General features: G+C 37.5%; 3 protein-coding genes across 4 annotated transcripts; all 3 read left to right on the forward strand.

Moving 5' to 3' along the window:
* The first annotated feature begins 884 nt into the window (after positions 1–884).
* LOC112529032 (pentatricopeptide repeat-containing protein At3g22150, chloroplastic) lies at positions 885–3634 on the forward strand. Its single transcript, XM_025140112.1, has one exon. The coding sequence runs from the start codon at positions 885–887 to the stop codon at positions 3327–3329; it is 2445 nt and encodes an 814-aa protein (XP_024995880.1). The 3' UTR covers positions 3330–3634.
* A 957-nt stretch (positions 3635–4591) lies between these two features.
* LOC112529178 (anthocyanidin 3-O-glucosyltransferase 2-like) lies at positions 4592–6699 on the forward strand. 2 transcript variants are annotated; one of them, XM_025140300.1, is made up of 2 exons: positions 4592–4676; positions 5023–6699. In XM_025140300.1, the coding sequence occupies exon 2, from the start codon at positions 5121–5123 to the stop codon at positions 6609–6611; it is 1491 nt and encodes a 496-aa protein (XP_024996068.1). In that variant the 5' UTR covers positions 4592–4676; positions 5023–5120; the 3' UTR covers positions 6612–6699. The 2 variants fall into 2 exon arrangements, with proteins under 2 accessions (XP_024996068.1, XP_024996069.1); XM_025140301.1 differs by lacking the exon at positions 4592–4676 and adding an exon at positions 4717–4735.
* Positions 6700–7493: 794 nt separating this feature from the next.
* LOC112529179 (anthocyanidin 3-O-glucosyltransferase 2-like) lies at positions 7494–9463 on the forward strand. The gene is made up of 2 exons (XM_025140302.1): positions 7494–8612; positions 8932–9463. Exons 1-2 carry the CDS (start codon positions 7545–7547, stop codon positions 9322–9324), a joined length of 1461 nt encoding a protein of 486 aa, XP_024996070.1. The 5' UTR covers positions 7494–7544; the 3' UTR covers positions 9325–9463.
* The last annotated feature ends 3377 nt before the right edge of the window (positions 9464–12840 follow it).

Genomic DNA, 12840 nt, shown 5'->3' on the forward strand with positions numbered 1-12840 from the left:
TCCTCTCTCAAGGCTTTCAATTGTTTAGCATTTGCTTCTACTACTCCTTCTCATCAAACTATATTTGAACCTCGTTCTAAGCCTTGCGTATTTTTAGGATATCAAAAAATATATAGACTTATCGAATGCTAGATTCAGAAACAAGAACGATTTTTGCCTCTCAGGATGTTTTTCGTGAAGGAATTTTTCCTTTTCATCATTTCGAGACTAATCAAACTCGTAAGGACTTGAGAAGGGACCAGTCTCAATACTGTACACATTGTAACAAAAGTGGGCGTACTCGAGATATATGCTATAGCCTATATGGATTCCCTCATGGTTACAAGTTTCAGCAGCCTACCAATGCAACAGTAGTTAACTTTGTTTCTCATTCTACTGTCATCAACTCTGAATGTGTGGTTAATAGTAGTGTTCCACCTGGTGGCAACTTTAAATCTACTGGACTCAATGATATTGTACATGAACTTACCAATGATTAGTGTCAACGGTTGATGGTTGCACTCTCAAACAGAATGTCATCTGTAAATGTTACAGCTCTAGTCCAGTAGACATATCAGGTATGTTTTACATCATGCCATTTAATTCTTCTATTTATTATGGTTTGAATATTTAGATTATAAATTCAGGAGCAATAACACATTTGTTGAGATTCGAGATTTTTCTGTTAACATGAGAAAGTTAAAGTACAAATAAATCTAATAAAAAGATTAAAAGAAAACAAATGTTTTTCCGATTAATTTAAAAATATAAAAAGAATATTTCATTGGTTGACAGTTGACACCAATTTTTGTATGGAGAAACTTACAAAATCCATACAAAAATGCCCTCAAATTCAGATGAGCTATGCCTACGCCATGTATTCTATCTCTTTAAACTATGACTCCATGACTGTAAGTGCAAGTACACGTATACGCCTTCCGATGTCATCGTCTCTTCCATTCTCCCTGAACTCTTCTTCAACCCCCACTCGTCAATCACTCCATGCTTCTTCATTACAACCACCTTCACATACCCATTGGACCAAAGATCAGCTGCACCCACATCCAAAACCTCGAACAATTCGATACCGTCTTAGCCAATTATGTCGAGAAGGCCAACCCCATCTTGCCCGCCAACTGTTCGATGAAATTCCCCAACCAACCACCGTTGTTTGGAACTCGATCATTATTGGATTCATATGTAATAACATGCCTCATGAAGCTATACTCCTTTACTCCCAAATGAAATCCAACTCTTTTCTATGTGATTCCTATACTTACTCTTCGACTCTTAAAGCCTGTGCTGAAACTCGAAGTCTACGCATAGGTAAAGCGGTTCATTGTCATATTTTACGGTCACATTTGTATCCTAGTAGGATAGTCTGTAATTCTCTTTTGAACATGTATGCCAGTTGTTTGCATGAGGATGTGAAAAGGGTGTTTGAATCAATGCCAAAAAGGAATGTCATTTCGTGGAACATTTTGATTTCGTGGTATGTGAGGGTGGGAATGTTCGCAGAAGCTGTTCGCCATTTTGTAAAAATGATGAAGTCGGGACTTAAACCCACCATCGTAAGCTTTGTTAACGTGTTCCCTGCTGTAGCAGGAATAGGTGATTCTAAGACTGCTGATGTTGTTTATGGATTGCTTGTTAAGTTGGGTGATGAGTTTTCTAGAGATATGTTTGCTACAAGCTCTGCTATTTCTATGTTTGCTGAACTTGGTTCTCTTGAATCTGCAAGGAAGATATTTGATAATAGTTTAGAAAGGAATATAGAAGTTTGGAACACTATGATTGGTGGATATGTCCAGAACAATTTGCCCGTTGAAGCACTAGATCTTTTCAATCAAGCTCTTCAAGCATCAGATGATGTTGCTGTTGATGATGTGACTTTGATCTCGGCTTCAACAGCAGCCTCACAGTTGCAGCACCTGGACCTTGCTAAGCAGCTACACGCCTATATCATAAAAAGTTTGCCTGTTTTACGCACGATCGTGATGAATGCACTTATAGTTATGTATTCCAGGTGTAATTCCATTCAAGAAAGCTCAAAAATTTTCAACAGTATGAATGAAAGAGATTTCGTTTCTTGGAACACCATGATTTCCTCTTTTGTGCAGAATGGGATGAATGACGAAAGCTTGATGCTTGTGCACGATATGCAAAAGCAGGGGTTTCTGATTGATGATGTAACAATATCTGCTCTGCTATCCGCAGCATCCAATCTCAGAAACCAGGAAATTGGGGAACAAACCCATGGTTATCTTCTTAGGCATGATATTCAATTTGAGGGAATGGAAAGTTATCTCATTGATATGTATGCAAAGTCTGGTCTGATAAGAGTGGCCCAAAATCTCTTTGAGAGAAGTTGCTTACATGGTAGAGATCAAGCCACATGGAATGCAATGATTGGTGGCAACTGTCAGAACGGGCTAATCGAGCAGGCTTTCGGTGTTTTCAGGCAAATGCTTGTACACAATGTTCCGCCAAATACTGTTACTATAGCATCAATCCTTCCAGGCTGCAGTTTAGTTGGTAATGCAAGATTAGGCAAACAAGTCCATGCATTTTCTATACGGAGAGTCTTGGATCATAACGTTTTCGTGCATTCTGCTTTGGTGGACATGTACTCTAAATTGGGTATAATTGCATTCGCAGAAAATGTCTTTTCTCTTTCTCCTGAGAAAAACGCCGTAACATACACAAATATGATAATGGGTTATGGGCAACATGGGATGGGTAAAAAATCTCTTGATCTATTTAATTCGATGCGAGAAAGCGGCATACAACCTGATTCTGTAACGATAGTGGCAGTTCTGTGTGCCTGCAGCTATGCTGGGTTGGTGGATGAAGGCCTTCAATTGTTTGAATCAATGGAGGTGAAGTATAAAATTGTACCTTCACTTGAGCATTATTGTTGTGTTGTAGACATGCTAGGGAGAGTTGGCAGGGTGTCAGAAGCCTATGAGTTTGTTAAAGGATTGGGGGAGAAGGGTAATGTTTTGAGAATTTGGGGATCACTTCTGGGTTCTTGCCGAATCCATGGAGAATTTCAATTGGGAAAAGTTGTTGCCGAAAAATTGCTTGAGATGGGTGTGGGAAATAAAAGTGCAGGTTATCATGTATTGTTATCGAACATATATGCAGAGGAAGGAAACTGGGAGTCTGTTGACAGACTAAGGAAAGAAATGTATGAAAAAGGAATGGTGAAGGAAACTGGCTGCAGTTGGATTGATAATACTGGTCGTATAGACTATTTCAAGTCGAGGGACAGAAATCACACTAATGGTGATGAGATATATCAAATGCTGGATGTTCTGGATACCGACATGAAGGAAGAGGTTGGATAGTCCAAGGGGTGAACAATAATGTACGGAAATGTCATAAAGGGGTATTTTGGTCATTTAACATCATTTCATTACAACTCTTGAGTTATATTCTAACCAAACAGACAGATTTCAATTCCTTTGACATATTTCATTCCATTTCCTACCAACCAAACTCATGGTCAAACCTATTCAATTCCAATTCCTTTTTACATATTCCATTCACTCCAAAAAGCGAACCAAACACTCCCTTATAGATTCTTTGTAAACTGGAGCATGTGATGCGCTGTAGATGATTCTAGTTTTTATGAGATATGGGGTTCTTCAAATACGATATTGTAATACTTCTCTTGCGTCTCTTGTGTATTTTCAACGGTGGAGAGCGGTACATGGTGCACCATCTTCTGAAGCAAAATGTACTAGAATGTTGCTGATGCTGGTATCCATTGGATTTAGACCAGATTGTTGAGCCAACTCAGATATGCCTGGTTCCAACTATCGAGATCAGGTGCATCTATCCACTTCTATGAGTTAATCTTTTCATTCTTTTTGTTGCTTTTGCTAATAGTAAGAAACACACTCGTATAGAGAAGTTATTCCTTTGGATTTCTTAGAACTTCTCTTTCCTCCATCCACGGAGTTGTACGAATAATACTGTTTGATGATTTAGTTTTCTTTAATGCCAAAAATTACCCTATGTAAAGAATAGCGCCTTTGGATTTAGCTTTTGTAAACCTACAGAGGACAGTTCCAAGAAATGCTGTTCAAGTTGACTAGCCTAGCTATCTTTGCTTATCCCTATACAACTTCTTAAGGGTTCGTTTTTTAACCATCTTGAACTAGTTTAAATCTTTATTTCTTCAGTCTGCCCATTTGTCTCCATTTCTTGTTTATTGTTTTAGACTTCTATGAACATGAGCCAGGTATACAAGTCATGAAACCTTTTCATCTCATTTAGTAAATCACTTGTAACAAAATCATGTGATTGATTTCATATATTCTTGCAATTTATTGCAATACACATCACCCCTTTTGTAAAGTAACATCATTATTATAGATAGGTTATTTGTCTTTATCCTTTTATGTCTGGATTCTTGTTACTATGTTCTTTTTCCTGAATGTACTACTGCATTCAAGTGATGACGTGAATAACAAGAATGCTAGAAATGAACATGGATATAGGTACTATGTCTTTTGTTGTATGCAATTCATCGATCATGTGTGATTGTCGATCCTAACACATCTTATCTTTGCAGGCTGGTGCCTCAGCCATAAATCTGTGCGAACATGGGTGATTCTCCAACTTGTCGATGATAGAGATAGAAGCTCTCTATTGAAACATCCTCCTGATGAAGCATATATTCTCTTCAGGTATACTGAATGAATTCAATGGGATCCTGAGATACAATGTGTTCATCAATAGTTCCCAGGTACCCAGATTGGTTGAAACTTCAGTTCTATCTTGCCTGATCAATTATAATCATATCCTCTTTGAACGTTCGTGACCAAATCCTACATGATTGCTTCGGTACAACTTAATTTATCGACAGTGGGATGTTCATGAGAGAAATAGCTGGCATGTGGGCTCATTATTTGCAATTCTTTTTTACTATATAATAGTTCTAGTTTGTGGATAATATTTGTATGGTGCAAAAATGTACTGTGAAGTGAAGATGGGTATGAATGGTCCTAGTACTTCATTTTGTCTTTGTTGCAGAAGAAAAGATGCCATTTGAGGTTTCAATTCATCCACGAGTCTTGGGATGGTTCCCATGGCCAGGAGGTTCAATGATATAAACAAACCATAAACAGAAGATGAACTTCAAAATTCATGAACCAAAAGAAATGGCGAAGACAGTTGCAGAGCTGGTATTCATCCCTGCACCAGGGGTTGGTCATATCATGTCCACCATCGAGATCGCAAAACTGCTAGTGAATCGAGATCAGAAACTTTCCATCACCGTTCTTGTGATTAAGCCGCCTCCAAGCTCGGGTTCTGGCTCGGCTATCACCACCTACATCGAATCATTGGCTAAGAAGTCTATAGATCGCATATGCTTCATTGAACTCCTTCAAGATGAAACTCTGCCAATCCGCGACCCGAAAGCTCCCATGACTTTCTTCAATAAATTCATCAACAGTCACTGCAAATATGTTAGAAATGTCGTGGCCGACATGATGACTCAACCGGGTTCCACCCGGGTCGCTGGGTTCGTCATCGACATGTTTTGCCTAGCCATGATTGATGTGGCGAATGAGTTTAACGTTCCAACCTACGTATTCTTTACTTCTAATGCCGCATTTCTTGGCTTTAAGATGTACCTCGAAATCTTCTGTGATGATCAGAACCAAGATGTTGAATTGAGCAACTTGGGTGCTATGATACCAGTTCCAAGTTTCATCAAGCCGGTGCCAACAAAGGTCTTTCCTTCCATCATGCATACTAGAGAAGGGCTGGACATAGCTCTTGGGTTATCCCGGAAACTGAGAAAGGCCAAGGCGATCATGGTAAATACATTCTTGGAATTGGAAACACATGCAGTTGAATCATTGTCTTCTGACAGCAGTATCCCACCTGTTTATACGGTTGGGCCGATACTCAACCTAGAAGGTGGTGCCGGAAAACCATTGGACGATGATGTCATGCGGTGGTTGGATAGTCAACCACCATCTTCAGTGGTGTTCTTGTGTTTTGGGAGTATGGGAAGTTTTGAGAAGGTCCAAGTAAACGAGATTGCACATGCTTTGGAGCGGAGTGGCCACCGTTTTGTGTGGTCCCTACGTCGACCTCCATCGAATGAAACACCAAACAGCAATCCGAGTGATTACGAGGACCTAAGAGTGGTGTTGCCGGAAGGATTCCTGGAGCGCACTGCAAGAATCGGGAAAGTGATCGGGTGGGCTCCACAGGTTAAGTTGCTTGCTCACCATGCCGTGGGAGGCTTCGTGTCCCACTGCGGGTGGAACTCAATGTTGGAAAGTTTGTGGTTTGGAGTACCAACCGCAACATGGCCAATATACGCCGAACAGCAGATGAATGCATTTGAAATGGTGGTGGAGCTGGGATTGGCAGTGGATATTAAAATGGATTATACGGGGAATGCGCATTTTAACACCAAGGCCGAGATAGTGACGGTAACAGCGGATGAGATAGAGGATGGCATACGGCAGCTGATGGCGGATGACACGATCAGAAAAAAAGTGAAAGAGATGAGCGAAAAGAGCAGAGCAGCGGTGACGGAAGGCGGTTCATCGTATGCTTCTGTTGGCCGTCTCATTCAGGATTTTATTAGAAACGTCTCCTGAGTTGGACTGTGTATCTTCATGGTTTGTTCATTGTTGTTACGGGTGTCTATAAGACGCATTATCTTCTTATATCCAAACTGTGACCATCAATTTCTAGGGGATCATTAAACATGGTTATACCTCTTTGAACAACTTTGCTTAATACCATTTCTCTTTGGTGAGAATCTATACGGTCAAGTTAGGCTCAATTGACAAATAAATGATAGGACTTGGGCTCCTCCCAACGGTCATTGGTTCGAGCCTCTCAAGGGATATTGAGGATTTTTCTTACTGTTATCTTGAGAGTCTTATGAGAAAAATCGAAATGGCCCAGACATCCCTGGTTCAAGAAAAAACAATTTATACGGTCTTCATCATGATACTTCTTCGAATGAAATTCAATGGGATCTAGAGATGTGATGTCTTCATCAATAGCTCCCAGATCCCAAGAAAGTGGGAAGTTTGATTCCATCTGAACTGCTCATTTAAGGTTATAATACGTCCAGTATGCCTATCAAAACAGGACTGTATATTACAATACAAAAACTTGTTGTTTCATGTTTGGTACGATATAAACCAGAACAAAATTGATAAATTATTAAATTACCTATATCAAATTAAAATCTTAAAACATTTATTATTTTTTATTATATAATAGTTGTAGCTTCCTTATCACAATGGTATGGTGTAAAAATGCAGGCTGAAATGAGGATGGGTTAGAATGGGTCCCAGTTACTAAAGAGTTTTCTTTTTGGGAAGAAGGAAGATGCCATTTGAGGTCTCGATTCTCAAAGACATGGACATTATTGTGATATTCAAAATGGTCCCCTCGTGAGCATAAAATTCAACGTTGTACGTCTTACTGCTGCCAGCACCGAGATGATAATATTATCTACAAAGACCGGCACATAAATATAACATAAACTTCAAACAAATTCCATCAACCAAAAGAAAATGGCGAATACAGTTGCAGAGCTGGTATTCATCCCTGCACCAGGGGTCGGTCATATCATGTCCACCGTCGAGATCGCAAAACTACTCGTGAATCGAGACCAACGCCTCTCCGTAACCGTCCTTGTCATCAAGCCGCCTCCTGGCTCGGGTCTGGGCTCGGCCATCACCACCTACATCGAGTCGTTGGCTAAGAAGAGTTTGGATCGCGTATCCTTCGTTGAACTCCCTCAAGATGAAACCCCACCATCTCGCGACCCAAAAGCACCCATGACTTCCTTCCATGAGTTCATCAACAGTCACTGTAAATACGTTAGAAGCGCTGTGGCCGACATGATGAGTCAACCGGGCTCCACCCGGGTCGCGGGGTTCGTCATCGACATGTTCTGCACCAGCATGATTGATGTGGCGGATGAGTTTAACGTTCCAACGTACGTATTCTTCACTTCTAATGCCGCTTTTCTTGGATTTCAAATGTATATCTTGTCACTCTGTGATGATCAGAACCAAGACGTCTTCGAATTGAGCAACTCAGACGCTATGATACCAGTTCCAAGCTTTGTCAAACCGGTTCCAACAAACGTATTTCCTTTAATGGTCAAGACTAGAGAGGGGCTGAGCTTCGTTATGAGGTTAGTCCAGAAACTGAGGAAGGCCAAGGGAATCATGGTCAATACATTCTTAGAATTGGAAACACACGCCATCAAGTCGTTGTCTTCTGATAGCAGCGTACCGTTTGTATATCCGGTGGGGCCACTACTCAATCTAGAAGGTGGTGCCGGAAAACCGTTGGACGATGATGTGAAGAGGTGGTTGGACGGTCAACCGCCGTCCTCGGTGGTGTTCTTGTGTTTTGGGAGTATGGGAAGTTTTGAGGAGGTCCAAGTGAAGGAGATAGCGTATGCTCTAGAGCGGAGTGGCCACAGTTTCGTTTGGTCCCTACGTCGACCTCCGGTAGGAGAAACAACAATCATGAATCCTAGCGATTTCGAGGATCCAAGAGTGGTGTTACCGGAAGGATTCATGGAGCGGAATGCAGGAACTGGGAAAGTGATCGGGTGGGCTCCTCAGGTAGACATGAAAGACAAAGCTTTACTGATTTTTGAACCCGGGTCCTGACCCAAGACCGGTTATAGGGCAAGACCTTATTTGGTCCATGATTTCGAACCAGGGACCGGTTAGGGATAGGTTAAAAAGAAGTCCCGATCAAAGCCTGTTAACTTGTTAAATGGTTAACCCAAAACCATGACTGAATATGACCGTTTTCTATTTGACCGAACAGCTGTAACATTCCAAAAAGAGACCGTCATTTTTTGCTTTTCAAGATTTTTGTTGCTCACTTGTAAAATGTCATATAGACCTCTTCTAACAACTATTCCATGGGTCACAGGTGGCGTTGCTGGCTCACCCTGCCATCGGGGGGTTTGTGTCCCACTGCGGGTGGAACTCGATGTTGGAGAGTTTATGGTTCGGTGTACCCATGGCGGCATGGCCAATGTATGCCGAGCAACAGATGAATGCATTTGAAATGGTGGTGGAGCTGGGATTGGCGGTGGAGATTAAAATGGATTACATGAAGAATTTGTTTAATCCTAAGGCCGACATGGACATAGTGACGGCCGATGAGATAGAGGGCGGCATAAGGCGGCTGATGGCGGATGACACCATCAGAACAAGAGCAAAAGAGATGAGCGAAAAGAGCAGAGCGGCGGTGGCAGAGGACGGTTCGTCGTATACTTCTATTGGCTGTCTTATTCAGGATTTTATAAAAAACATCTCGTGAATCAGAGACTTGCAGTCTATTTTTTGTTAAAGTTGAAGCTGGCACGAGATCTAATTCGGTTTGTAAATCATAAAATTGTAAGGTGGAAAATTGGGTAAAAATTGAAAATTATCAATATCCAAAAATGTTATATAAAAAATAGGAGATGAATTAGGGATATGTGATTTTTTTTCTTCGTAGTTATTAATTAGTGAAAAAAATTTGAAAAATTAAAATTATAAACTAATGATTGAGATTGTTTTTTCCATCTTCAACATTTTTGTGTTTCTCATTTGAATATATATATATATATATATATACATACATACATATATATATGTATATATATGTATGTATGTATATATATGTATGTATGTATATGTATATATATATGTATGTATGTATAGGTGGAGGTTCAAACGAGAACACCTTCATTTTACGAGAACACGTCAACACCCTTATCACATGTAATGATACGCGTGAGGGGATCCTGTGATGTGCGGACGACGTGTTCTACGACTTAGGTTGCGCCAAAGGTTGTCTGCGTCTATGATTTAGCATCACATGTGATGATCTTGATGAATTATAGTATCATATCAACAACAACCTTATTGCATGTGATAATATTTGTGAGGGGGCTTAGTAGTGTAAGGACGATCTAGCCTACAACTAAGATCGCATCGAAAATCACCCGCATCTCTGATTTAGTATTACATGTGTATCATATGTCATGAAATAATGGTATCCCATGTGATTGTTTATAGTAAAAGAGTATTATCATATTTTCGTAAAATAAAAGTATTCTCGTTTAAACTCTTCCCTGTATAATATATATATATATATATAGGGAGAGAGGGGGTAGGTAGGTGGGGGAGGAAAGTCGAGGGGCAAAATACAAAAAAACAAAAAACAAAAAAATATTATAGCAAATGTTGAATGAAAAATAAAGGGTCGCTATGATTGTGGCATACTTGTAAATAAATCAAAATTTGAAGGAAATTTAAATAAGGGTCTAAAATTGGGCATGTAAACTGTAATGGAAGATGATAGAATACATACGTCCAGCAATCTTCCAAAAATTTATTCTTTTTTTCTTTTTCTCCCAACGTAAACAAACGAAAACCTTTGTTTTGTTTTTTGGTTTTTTTCTTTGAAAATTTATGTATATACATGTTGGATTCAATCATTCATTAATTGTTCTTATATCATTGCTGGATTCAGTTATTCATCTTTAAAGGTTTGTGATTCTGGGTAGGGGTGCTCATTGGTTAAGTTAATCAGGTTGAAGACATTTGAACAACTCAACCCAATGCTTGTGGTTTGAAAAATCTTAACCTAAACCAACCCAAACCAAAATGCAATCCAACCCAACCCGTACAGGTTGGTCGGGTTGATACTTTAGTATATTAAAATATTCTTCTAACATTGAATATGTTATTTCTCTACTTATAATTTTTTTTCATCATCAACCATTTGATACAACTTATCCATATTTCTTACGTATATCACATTCAGTTAATTTTCTCAATTTACATATATAAGTTCACAATTACTGAACATATATATGAATGAGTTATATAGATATGTGAATAGATTGAAAATATGTGTATATGAAAAGCATACATGATAGTGTAATTGTCTAATGTATATATTAATAGAAATTCAACAATCATATTAAATCCAAGAAATAAAAGGATATCGGGTTCATCGGGTTGGGTTGAGTTCAAATAATAGTAACTCAATATCAATCCAATACCTCGGTTTGACAATTTTACAACTCGATTAGATATCGGGGTTGCTTCAGGTTGGGTTATTTTGCGTTGGGTTGAGTTGGATTGATCGGGTTGGTCGGGTTTTTGAGCACTCCTAATTCTAGGTGTTATACACATGTACATGTGCATGCAATCTAGAAAATGAAGACGGTGAATATGACGACTTATTCATATGTGCATGCAACCGAGAAATTGAAAGACAATTTGAATACAACAACTTATTCACATGTACAAGCAACCCTAAACATGAAGACATTGAATATGATGATACATTCACATGTGCATGCAACCAATAATTAGATAAGGTGAATATGGTAACTTATTTACATGTGCATGCAACGGAGAAATTGAAAGACGGTAAATATGATCACTTATTCATATGTGCATATAGTCTAAAAGATGAAAGACAGTGAATATGATGACTCATTTATATGTAGATACAATATTAGAAAATGAAGAACAAAAGTAACGATGGTGAAATATTTTTTTTAAAGATTGTGAAATATATATGGAAGTATACTAATAAAAAAATTTTAATTGTAGATTCTTTTTGAAGTATGATGGAAGATTTCCTTGAATTTTGGTAACTTTTCTTTACTTAGGAGTTGTATTTATGTTAATGAATATCCAATTGGTGAAAATGCCCTTTTCAATAAAAGAAGTTAGTTTTTTTAATAATGGTTTTTAATCGTTGGATTAGAGTTGATCAATATGTTTATTAAAATGTTCTTTACGATTTTTTTCTAAACCTGATATATATATATATATATATATATATATAATAGAAGAGTACTCACGCAATATAGCGAGATACATCTTGATTTTAATATTCTATGTTATTATTTGCCTCTGTCGATGTTATAATACGATTTTATGTGGTTTTTTTTAAAACAATAATGATTTTATTTTTGAATAAAATATAAATTTGAACGAGACACATCTCGATTTTAATAATCTATTTTACTAGTTTTTGACATCGTGCGTTGCGCGATGATAATATATTTTATTAAATTATTGAAGTCAGTTAAATGAGTCGATGATCACATTTATATATTAGACTAATAAAAATCAATATTACCTTTGATATATGAATTCACCTTATCATTATTGGTTGTTTTAAGAAATATATATATATATATATATATATATAATAAGTTTTATATATCAATCTTTTATCATATCAAACTTTGTAATTGGTCCAAAATCATAAAAAAAAAAATATGTGAAAAAAATGATTATAATCATGAGGTGTGTTATGAGAATTGTTTTATCATAATACATATCAATTTATCTCCTACATATATTTTCATAAAATATTTATATTCACTAAGCAAACATTGTGTTGTTACCTACTTTAATATAATTATTGAATATTTTTGCAATTTACTTATATTAATTCATGATATACTCATGTAATCTTTCATGGGCCAGAAACCTCCTTGAAATCTATTTTTTTTTTCTACATGTGATTGCACAAAGTGGGACAATAATAGCTAGTATTATGATCATTCCAGGTACATAAGAGTTTGATTGATTTGTTATTTTTTTATTTGACTTATCAAAAAATTTAGATTTGTTTTAGACAGTTCATAGTTTGTTTTCTCTGTAAAAACAAAACATAATAATCTTATGAACGGTTTTTACAAATTAAGTGGTTTTTATTTGAACGCTCCCCTATATATATATATATATATATATATATATATATATATATAACTATAATTTGCTTCTATCTTTTATACCCATTATTGTATTGGTTGTAATC

This window comes from Cynara cardunculus (assembly GCF_001531365.2).
Source record: "Cynara cardunculus var. scolymus isolate 2C chromosome LG 16, CcrdV1, whole genome shotgun sequence".
Taxonomy (NCBI): Eukaryota; Viridiplantae; Streptophyta; class Magnoliopsida; order Asterales; family Asteraceae; genus Cynara; species Cynara cardunculus.

Bases quoted from the DNA above. Each gene is read 5' to 3' on its own strand.
- LOC112529032 (XM_025140112.1), top strand. From the start codon at position 885: ATGACTGTAAGTGCAAGTACACGTATACGCCTTCCGATGTCATCGTCT.
- LOC112529178 (XM_025140300.1), top strand. From the start codon at position 5,121: ATGAACTTCAAAATTCATGAACCAAAAGAAATGGCGAAGACAGTTGCA.
- LOC112529179 (XM_025140302.1), top strand. From the start codon at position 7,545: ATGGCGAATACAGTTGCAGAGCTGGTATTCATCCCTGCACCAGGGGTC. The intron at 8,613-8,931 runs GTAGACATGAAA...CATGGGTCACAG, and splicing joins TGATCGGGTGGGCTCCTCAG to GTGGCGTTGCTGGCTCACCC.